A 10,556-nucleotide genomic window follows, 5' to 3' on the forward strand; every position below is an offset into this window, starting at 1 on the left:
ACTATAAGATAAAATTTTCCGTTACAAGAAATTTGCTTAGAGGGGATTGCTCTATGGTTACACTAGATATTAGCTAATATTTTTTTTAAAAAAGAAAATGATGACAATATCCTCATATTACCCATTTTTGAGTAAGTATCTTTGCGCGTACGATGAGTGAGAGAGGAGGTAACGATGAAGTAAATTAGCATGTCGAAGTGTTCTACTTCTATTCTACCTACCAAATCGTGTCACTTGCAATTTTTCACACCGGAAGCCAACCTTCTTATGGGCTTCGGACAATGGCAGTGAATCTTACTTGGGCCTATCTATGGATCAGCCCATTAGCTTTTCATATGGTTCTGAGCAGCTTTTAGCCTTTTAACTATTGGGCTGACACGCTCGAGGTCTGCAGTCTGGACCAAGGTGTTCTAAAACTCATAAATTATTGTTTTTCTTTTTATATATTTGTTTAAGAAAAGTAGTTTTGTTTTTAAAACAACAATATTGGTAATGATTAATGAATGGTATACATTATTCATATTTTGAAATCACAATTTTCTTTTAAAGTATTCATCAAATTTTTACGTTTTAACATTTTTGAAAAATGATTCACTATATTATCACGAACGTGTTAAAATCATCATATAATTAAAAATACCTCAGCCACATCAACTGCTGGACGTTTCGGCGAGTAGAACTGTAGAGTAACTGAACAAATACAGTCAACACCAACATACAGAAAAAGAGAGAGCAGAGAAATGCCAAAATACAAGACGAAACCTCTGCTGAAGTACAATTAGATTCATACAACAAATTACCTGTACTGTTACTCTGGACTATGTTCTCCAGACTTCTACCAGCATCAACGGATAACATAAAAACATGAACAGTTATATCTAAAACATTTTCGCCCTTCTCACATACCATCTTAGATCTGCAAAACAACAATCAACCTTGCCAAACTCAAGAAGATAACTAGAATTTTGTTTGTTCATATTTTGAAATAACAATATTGGTAATGAATGGTATACATTATTCATAATTTGAAATCACAATTTTTTAAAAAGTATTCATCAAATTTTTACGTTTTAACATTTTTGGAAAATGATTCACTATATTATCACAAACGTGTTAAATCAACATATAATTAAAAAGCAAAAGTGATTAGTTTACTAAATTTAACTCTTAGCATAAAATTATTATCTTTTTACATTTTTTTATCTAGTTTAGCTTTTTTTCGTTATTTGATCACTCGACTATTTAATTTAACTATGAAATCTTTTACTATATATTGCGAACATGTTAGACATATGAAAGCAATCGATTTACTAAATTTAACTTCGTACATTTATTACCATTTTACGAAAATTTATTCGGTGCAGTTTTTCCGTTATTTGATCACTCTATATTACTATATATTACTCATTACACATATGACTAAGAAAGTGATTAAATTACTAAATTGAATTTTTGGCATGTATTAGTATTTTAGAAAAAAATATTCATTTAGTTTATTTTGTTATTAAATCACCGTACTATCTTATCTAAATTAAAATATTTTAATTTTATCAAACTTAATGAAAATATGAATAGCCATATAGTTTCTCCCACTTTGCCAATGTAATGAAAAAAAAAATTATCAGGTTCTTTTTAAAAATTGTATATATTCTTCCAAAGAAAGGATTGATATGAAACATTGAACATATATCTGGTCAAAAAACAATCTAACATATATATAGAATATAATACAATAAAAGTGACAACATTGTAATTCAAAAATAATTGATCCAATTATTTGGATAATAATCTAATGAAATTATATTTTCTATACCTGTAAAACATTTCTCTTTATGATTAAAGAAAAAAAAAAAAAATCTTTTAACTATTATTTGATGATCCTATCTCATCCTGAAGCGGTTCAACCGGTCATGTTTTTTTTTTGAACAATACTTGAGTTCACCCCTAGGGGTGAACCTCTCCATTCACCCCCTTATAAAATAAGGAAATAAAATCTAATTTTGATTTATTTTTTAAATGAAATATTAGATGGAAAATTATAATTAGCTGAGAGAAGAGGGGGTGAATGGAGAGGTTCACCTCTAGGGGTGAACTTAAGTATTTATTTTTTTTTTGAAATTTCGAATGCTTCTCGTGATTTTTCTAATATTTTTTGGTTGATAAAAACGAACGGCACAAATTTCTCCAATAAAAAAAATCAAAATCGGATTCGAAAGTGAGGAAATTTAATAACCAGAGTTTATAATCTAAGGTGAAATCCGCACTAAAGGTAAAAAATCGCAAATACTGGATTCCCCTTTATTTTTGGATTCCTTTTTTTTTAATTTAAACGAGAAGAAAACAAACACATCGTCAAAAAGACGAACCAACCCGTACATCAAAATTTAATACTTCCATTTTTTTTTTAATCTTTAACGGCGCTTAAGGCCTCTCTCGCGTCTTGAAAATAGTTTCTTTATTTTTTTTTTTTTATTTTTTTTTTTTTTAGTGTAAGCTGTTAAGATTGAGAGAGAGAGAACAGAACAAAAAAAAAAAAGAGAGAGAGAGAAGAGAAAACCCTAGCGTGTTGTTCAGTGACTGTAGGGAGAGATTTCTCGTTGTTTCTCCGCCAAATCTAGCTTTCTCATCTGTGGAATCGACGGTGGCTTTAGCTTATTCACGCTGAGGAGTCCTCTCTGTGTGTTTCCCGAATCTAGGGTTTGTAGAGATCTAATTTTGTAGATACGCATCCCGAATCGAAACGAGAGAGAGAGAGAGAGAAGAGGAACTAAGGAAGAGGGGAGTCATGTCTGATTCTGATAAAGATGTAGAGAATCAGATTCTTGAAGCTGGTGTTAAGCTTGTTGACCCACCTTCTTCTGTCGATGAGCTTCTTTCTCTCCTTGACGTGAGCTCTCTCTCCTTCTTCTTCTTTTTTTTTTTCTGTGTTTTCTTCTTCGGATTCGTGGCAATGCTAAGCGTGTGTGCATGTGTTTTAGTGTGGATTTCTTGATTTGGATTTGACTTAGTACGTCCTTGCTTCGTTTCTCCTTTTTGCTGTTTCCTTCAATTCTTGCTCTGTGAATCTCCCTACACATTGCTCTATTCCTGCATTCGAAATCTTGGTTTTTTCTCAGTTTTTGATAATATTTAGATGTGCCCTCATTCAATCTGCGTTTATTGAGCATGCATCTAGTTAGGATGTGGTTGTTATTGAATTCTGCTTTACATAGACTGCCTGAACAATTCTGCTTTTGCGAATGTAGTTTTTTTCTATACTGAATTGGTTTCATCTTGTAAGGATGTGTGGTTTAAATATGAGTCAGGGGGATTATTTTGTTTGGTATTGTTATGTTTGATATCATGTGTGAATCAACCTGTACTAGAAGAATGATGAAGTCTAAGTTTCTCCATAGTTTCTATGCTCTTTTTATACTTTTAACCCTGTTATACTTTTTGCTGCAGAAACTTTTCCTATGCCTAGCGGAGGTTGAACAGTCACCTCCTGAATCAATGCAGAATGCACTCTCTCCATTGATGACAGCATTAGTCGGTGGAAAACTCTTCAAGCATTCTGACGTCGAAGTGAAAGTTGCAGTCGCTGCCTGTATCAGTGAGATTACAAGAATAACTGCTCCCGAGGCTCCTTACGATGATGAACAGATGAAGGTATCTTTATTGTTTGGTATTCTTTTCTTGGAGGAAAATGGCCATTATGCCAGTTTGGTCACTGACTCTTTGCTTCAATTCATGCGCAGGAAGTATTCAAGTTAATTGTATCATCATTTGAAGATCTAGTTGACAAATCTAGCCGTTCCTATCCCAAAAGGATCTCAATCCTTGAAACTGTGGCTAAGGTCAGATCATGTGTTGTGATGTTGGATCTTGAGTGTGATGCACTTCTTATTGAGATGTTCCAGCATTTCCTCAAGGGTATAAGGTACAAGCTTATATATTCATTACTTCAGAATTGTACCTTTTTAAAAAAAAAAAAAACTTGTAATGTAATGTCCATACACTACACATACATGGAATTGTTGTCTACTTGTTTGTTCCCCTGTCGTTCCTTATGTCACATTTGATTCATGGTTGTTGTTTTTCTCTGTCGATACCATTTTCAATCATGTCGTTCTGCCTGTCCATAGACTAAAATGTGCTACTTTACTTTATGTACTTGTAATATAGTTCACAACTTTTCTATTGTGTGTTGCTTATGTTTGCTTGTACAATATCCAAAATAATTTTTGCCTGATGTTAAATTTCTTTTCCTTTTCAGAGACCATCATTCAGGGAATGTGTTTTCATCTATGGAGAACATTATGACCCTCGTTTTAGAGGAAAGCGAGGATATACCTTCAGAGATGCTGTCACCAATTCTTTATTATGTTAAAAAGGATGATGAGGTAATACATGGATGGTCTGAATGATATTATATCAGCAACCAATGCTCTTCTGTAACTCTTTTAACTTCTCCTCACTCACCAGGTTTCTCAAGTATCACGGAGGTTGGCAGAAAAAGTTCTCAGTAACTGTGCTAGCAAGCTCAAAACGTATCTGACTCAAGCAGTGAAATCGTCGGGTGTCCCTTTAGATAAGTATAGTAACATAGTGGCTTCGATATGTGAAGGGACATTCAGTGCTTTGCAGCACGACCAAGCTGTTGCGAATGAAAAAGAAGTAAGCCTTTAATTTTCACTTGTTTTCTTGTCACACTGCCTCAACTTTTGGTGAATATGCATATCTTCCAATGACATTAGCTCTTATATTGTTCTTCCATTTGTTTTATCCTTTCCAGGATAGTCAAGGTCATATAACAAGGGAAGCGGAAGTAGAGGCATGTTTCTTTTCTCTTAAATTTGTTTATGTATAATAAATATAGATGTCATTCCTCTTTTCGTTTAAGTGGATTGTTAATTGATTTTTGTGTTCCAATCGCAACAGGATAAACAGAAGGCAGCAGATATTTGTACCCCTGAGCGAATTGATGCACCTAAGGATGAATCTAGTAAATCCGGAGTTAGCAATGGTGTGGCGCAACAGAATGATTCTTCCATTGATACTGATTCCACAAAGAAGCACGACAATACGGGTGCCAAAGATGAGCCCCAACAACTTGATAATCCTAGCAACACTGACTTGGATAAAACTTCTGAAGAGAAGACTGACGTTGAACATCAGATTAAGGAAAAAGAAAACCAATCCAGTCCTGTCAAACAGGCAGATTCATCAAAAAGTTCAGATATCAAAGAGGAGACTGAACCTGCAGCACTCCTGGACAGCAAGGATGTGTTAACTTCGCCCCCTGATGATCCATCTGTGAATGCAGCCACTTCTTCTGAGAATGAGAAGAAAACAAGCGTGCAGGCTTCACCATCTAAGACATCAGCAGATGAAATTACCAATGCCAGTTCTCCATCAAGGGCTGAGGATCTTCCTGAGCAAAGCTGCACTAAGAAGACTGCAAACCAGAAGGAAAAGGAGAGCCCAACAAAGGAGGTCAAACCTTCTGCTTCTGTTGCTACCGAAGAAGCTTCGGAAAAACCAAACACTTCTGAAGCTCAGATGACGAAAAAGTCTGGAAAGAAGGTTGCTTCTTCAAGTAAAGCAAAGCCTACAATTCCTCCTTCAAAGAAAAGCACTACTGAGACAAAAGCAGCGAAGCAGTCAGAGAAAAAAGCAGTTGAGAGTGATAGTGCACAAGAATCCACAAAGCCAAAAGAGGATAAGAAAAAGCCAGGACGTGAGAAAGCCATGGAAGAGGAGTCATTACACACTTCGTCTGGTGATAATGAAAAAGTGAGTAGTTCCCTTACCTGTATTGATTCGACACATGTCTGACTTTCCTTTCCTTGTACTGTTACCAATTACACTTCAATTGTGTTTCAGGCAGCTGTTTCCTCTGGAAAGTCAGCCTCAAAATCAAAGAAAGAAGCAAAGCAACCAGTAGAAGAAAGTCCTAGTACAACCACAAAGAGAAAACGAAGTCTAGACAAAGGAAAGGTATGTTTTTGTAATTTCACCAATTGCAATTTGCAGCAGTAACTGTGCGTGGTAGCAGCTTCATATTCTCTTCCAGTTGAAGATATTTTCCCTTTACCATCTATACGTTCCCTTCTGTTGTTTTATTCTTTAAATATACCAGTCATGTGCTCTGTCCGAGTTTTTCTTCTTGTAGAGTTTTTCATGTTGAAACAATTTCTTTGCAGGCATCTGATCTACAAAACCATGATGAAAATTTAGTTGGGTCGAGGGTCAAAGTCTGGTGGCCTATGGATCAAGCGTAAGCATCTTGTGTTTTCTTCTTAGGAATTATATTTTGATATACATAGAGGCAGTTTCCTTTTCGTCTGTTTTATGTTTTTTCTATTAGAAAATTGAGTCTGGACTAACACCTTGGATAGTTCAATTTTTTTTTTTTTTGTCCACTCTTCTAACTGAATTTTGGATTTTTACCGCAGGTATTATAAAGGTGTGGTCAATTCGTATGATTCTGCTAAGAAGAAACATCTGGTAAGCCCAATTTTATCTCTTTCCTTATCGTGGTGAACAATTAGCCTATTGAATGCTCTCCTAACCGGTACATATTTATTCATCTGATTCAGGCCATTTTATTGTATTTTAATTGCTTTATGCTGTTGCCATGTTCGTTTTCAGGTTTGCTATGATGATGGCGATCAAGAAATCTTGAACTTAAAGAAACAGAAGTGGTATTTTCTGGATGAATCAGGGTCGTCGGAGGTGAGGCATTGAAATTCATTCATCTCTGCCTTTTTTTTTGTTTTTCGCATTGCTGTAACTTACACTTTCTGTCAGCAGGATGAAGAAGCTGCTGATCAGACGGATGAAGATAAAGAAGCCTCTACAGCGTATGTGTTACTTCTTTAGTTCTGTTGTTTATGAGATATATCTGGATGTGATGATCTATTTTATGAGATATTTGTTTGCCATCATGTAGGCCCCAGAAGAAGAAAGCTAAGACAGGCAAGCAATCAAAGATGGACTCATCAACGAAAAAGTATATGAAACTGAAAGCAAATAGTTGACAAGTGTTGAAGTTTCCAAAAATTTTCTACTAATGAGTAATTCTATGCTTCTGTTGGTTCAGGGGTGGTGGAGCTGGATCAAGTAAGTCTAAAGCTGCTTCTGCTGCCAAGTCTGGCAAGAAATCCCAGGATGACAAGAGAGAGAGCAAACCAAAGGATTCGAAGGAAGCTGACAGAGAAGAAGAGGATAGCTCTGAAGAGTCGAGCGAGGAAGAGGAAACCCCAAAAACCGTTGCTAAATCAGGAAGCAGCAAGCTGAAGAAAAATGTATCGAAATCTGGAAAATCAAAGGACCAAGGAGCCTCTGGAACATCCAAAGCTTCATCTAAGAAAAAGGAAGAGACGTCCAAGACTACAACAACTCCAAAATCCAAGTCAGGACCTGGAAAATCTGCACCGGCGAAAAGCAAAACAGGAAAGGGAAAAGCAAAATCTACACCTGCCTCCAAAGCCAAGGAGAGCGATACAGAGTCAGAATCTGAAGAGAAGGCGCAAGAAACAGCAACTAAAGGGAAGTCGCAGGGAAGTCAGGCAAAGTCTGGTAAGAAGAGGAAGCGATGAGTGTCTGTCTGGCCTTTTGAGGAGAAGAAGGCTTGCGCTTTTTTTTTCTTTTCAATCATGAGTATGTAATTTAAGGTGCAAATCTAAGCGTGATGGGTGTGGTGGTAATGGACTAATGGTGGGTTGGTGGTGGCCGTGAGAAAATGGTGAAGACTTGATGTCGTCTTGGGCAGTAGAAGTGTAGAATTGTTTTAAAACAAGAAGCGTAGTGGTGGTTTTCTATTTAATTAGGTTTGGTATCAGCATTATGTAGTGTTAAGGTTGATACGTAAGATTGGCTTTGGTTATTTTTATTTTTTTGACCCACGTTCATCTATCTCTCCATGAGTTCTGCAGAGAGTATTTGGGTAGATAAATTCTAAACGCATTTCGACTTTTAGCAGTTCTCTCCCCAAACCATCATCATCATTGAAATTTGGATTTTATGTAGGTTGATAACAAGTTGATGTGTATTTGTGTTTTCGTCAGGAGCTGTGTCTTTTCTTTTATGTTTAGTCAAGAAAACCGTTTTAATTCTTTGCCACTTTTGGCTATTTTATTCGTTAACTATAATTTCTAAAGTCTCTTATTAGGCCAAACATTTTGCCAAATAACTTTTGAGTTTTTTTATCAAACTTTTTTTTTTCGAGTGCTACTCTACCAAAGACTTGTTTCCAAGTTAAACAAAGACTTGTATAAATGGTGGGATTGCGAGATGCTTGGAGATTCCGGAAAGGATTAGTGTATGCTTTGTTTGCTTCCATATGTAAGGAATATTCCATTTACATTTAGTTTATTATATAAGTCACACTCAAACATCGATAAGGGTTTAACAGCCTTGCAATAAGGATCTAAGGTCATCCCCAACGGAGGTTTTAAGGGAGAGGTTTTAAGAAAAAGTAGGAAAAAAATAAATCAGAAAAGAAAAAAAAAGAGAAGAGCTCCTCTTATTTAGTATACTCGATTTTGGATTAGAGACTGTGACGTGTCGGCGGATGGTTGGGTAAAAAGTTTAATCGAGAGCAAATTTTTTTTTTTGCATTGTGTTCTTTCTCTTCCTCTCTCTCTCTCTCGCAAATCTCTCAATCGGAGGAGATTTAATCGGTTGGAATAGTTGGAGATGGAGTCGGAGAAGACTGGAATCGAAGGAGATTGAACTGGAATCGAGTCTTGTTCCCAGATTGAATCTTAGTCAGTATGAGGAACACATGAACCGTGGAGCTGGGATCTATGCTGTTCTTGTGCATCAATTTGGAGGACATATCGCTGGTCTTCCTTCAAATTATCTTATCCCTCTCACTTACAATGTTACCATGTAAGTAATTCTTTTCAATCTCCCACGGTTTTGATGGAGTAGCCTTCGATACACGATCATGCCATTGCGTCTTCATAGCTAGAAGAATTAAGGAGTTTTGTAAACCATTGTTTAGTTCAAATTACTGATGGTTTTGGCTTGAGATGAGTTAATGTGTAGAAAGGTATAGGCTTGATGGGGTTGATGGTTTGTTTTTATTGTTTAGCACTAGACATCGCACCTTGCGATTTTGCAGGATAAAGAAGCAGAGAAAGAGGGTGATGGTTCGAGGAGAGGGCTTCGGGCTTCGGTTCCCTGCAAATTCTCCACGAACACGAACAAGTACTCTCCTAGCTACAAAAATGAACCTATTTGTTTGGTTTGATTAGAACAATTTCTGTGTAGCTTTCTTATTGTCTCAAAAAATTGTGCAAGCTTCATTGTTATGCTTATGATTGTTGTTGTGATTTAGCTGCTCAGTTGGAAATCGTGTTGGCTTATTACAAAAGTTTTGATATGTTTTTGTTCATTCTTTGTTAGGGTGTACTAGTTTTATTTTGTTGCAGGCTTGGCTTGATATTGTAAGCAAGAAAGATATGTTGAGGATTGTTGTTTTGTTTGATAGCTTACCAACGGAGTTGGATTTTGAGAGGACACGAGGGAGACAAATTGCACAAGAGACAAGTGGAAAAGTTCAGTATGGTGGAGGGCGTCAACCTGCAGTTTTAAGAACCTTCAGTCAAAGACTCTGTATTTTTTCACCCTCGCCGCTGGAATCCCGCAAGCTGATGCAAACTGCAGCATGTTCGTGAATATCTCATCCTACGATGCGAGTTACTAAGAAGTGTGTGAGCTCGGTTATTCTGAAAATTGATCTGACATTGTTTTGTTTTGGACAACTTTGGCATGTTTTCATTTTTGTTTCAATGCAGAATGCATTTCTTTGTTTTACACATTTTTCATTATGGAAAACTTTTAATTTCAAAAAACTATATTTTAAAAAATAAGAGACTCAAAATTATATCTCACCATTGGAGGGGATAATTTTAATTAGGAGATGAAGGGTTCTTATTTTTAAAACAGTACATAATATATTTATTAAAAATTCAAACAGTACATAAGAGGCTCAAAATTAAAACCCCCCAATGGTGATGACCTAAAGCCATCAGATCTGAGGTCTTCGGTGGGATTTTTAGTATTGTATTACGCATCAAAATTGCAAGTTATATACTGTACATTATTTTGTTTTTTTTTCTGGTAAAGGAAAAGAAACAAACTTCAGTATTAATTAGAACAAGATCTGGACATTAACAAGCGAAACATTATTGTTATGCTTGTAACATCAGATTATAATTATAATATATATGTAAGTGTAATAGATGGAGGTTCATTGGTGATGATGGGATACATGTGGTCCACGAACCATGATCCAATATTCTTATTTCCCCCTTTCTATAGGCCGAGAGGAGAAATGAGTTTACTTTCTATCTGATCTATTTTTAAAACCATTTGCTCTTAATATTTTTATAGATATATAGAATTGAATACTACTCAGTCATATGAGAATTGAATATAGTTTACTCAGTCATATCTCATATATAATGGATAATTTAAGCAAAAATATTCGGCTAATTCCAAACATAACAATTTAGATATGTACTATACGGTCGGTATACGCCACTCCTATATACATGACTTCG

At 35.8% G+C, this 10,556-nt stretch overlaps 2 protein-coding genes across 5 annotated transcripts; both read left to right on the top strand.

The window, feature by feature from the left end:
* The first annotated feature begins 2,362 nt into the window (after positions 1–2,362).
* Positions 2,363–8,050, top strand: LOC104730088 (sister chromatid cohesion protein PDS5 homolog C). The gene is made up of 14 exons (XM_010449173.3): positions 2,363–2,887; positions 3,445–3,648; positions 3,738–3,919; positions 4,256–4,382; positions 4,465–4,656; positions 4,775–4,813; positions 4,921–5,775; positions 5,866–5,979; positions 6,186–6,259; positions 6,438–6,489; positions 6,634–6,717; positions 6,796–6,845; positions 6,935–6,994; positions 7,085–8,050. Exons 1-14 carry the CDS (start codon positions 2,786–2,788, stop codon positions 7,581–7,583), a joined length of 2,634 nt encoding a protein of 877 aa, XP_010447475.1. The 5' UTR covers positions 2,363–2,785; the 3' UTR covers positions 7,584–8,050.
* Positions 8,051–8,281: 231 nt separating this feature from the next.
* Positions 8,282–9,909, top strand: LOC104730089 (uncharacterized). 4 transcript variants are annotated; one of them, XR_015574494.1, is made up of 3 exons: positions 8,282–8,877; positions 9,113–9,198; positions 9,482–9,548. XR_015574494.1 is itself a non-coding variant. In XM_010449178.3 (3 exons), the coding sequence occupies exons 1-3, from the start codon at positions 8,771–8,773 to the stop codon at positions 9,666–9,668; spliced, it is 465 nt and encodes a 154-aa protein (XP_010447480.1). In that variant the 5' UTR covers positions 8,394–8,770; the 3' UTR covers positions 9,669–9,909. The 4 variants fall into 4 exon arrangements, 1 of the variants encoding a protein (XP_010447480.1); XR_015574495.1 differs by having other exon boundaries at positions 8,394–8,877; positions 9,083–9,198; XM_010449178.3 differs by having other exon boundaries at positions 8,394–8,877; positions 9,397–9,909.
* Positions 9,910–10,556: the final 647 nt, after the last annotated feature.

This window comes from Camelina sativa, chromosome 12 (assembly GCF_030686135.1).
Source record: "Camelina sativa cultivar CO46 ecotype springtype chromosome 12, ASM3068613v1".
NCBI lineage: Eukaryota > Viridiplantae > Streptophyta > Magnoliopsida > Brassicales > Brassicaceae > Camelina > Camelina sativa.

Coding starts and splice junctions, on each gene's coding strand:
- LOC104730088 (XM_010449173.3), top strand. CDS start 2,786: ATGTCTGATTCTGATAAAGATGTAGAGAATCAGATTCTTGAAGCTGGT. Junction 4,383..4,464: donor ATGTTAAAAAGGATGATGAG/GTAATACATGGA, acceptor CTCACTCACCAG/GTTTCTCAAGTATCACGGAG. Junction 6,995..7,084: donor ATGGACTCATCAACGAAAAA/GTATATGAAACT, acceptor CTGTTGGTTCAG/GGGTGGTGGAGCTGGATCAA.
- LOC104730089 (XM_010449178.3), top strand. CDS start 8,771: ATGAACCGTGGAGCTGGGATCTATGCTGTTCTTGTGCATCAATTTGGA. Junction 8,878..9,112: donor CTCACTTACAATGTTACCAT/GTAAGTAATTCT, acceptor GCGATTTTGCAG/GATAAAGAAGCAGAGAAAGA. Junction 9,199..9,396: donor TTCTCCACGAACACGAACAA/GTACTCTCCTAG, acceptor ATTCTTTGTTAG/GGTGTACTAGTTTTATTTTG.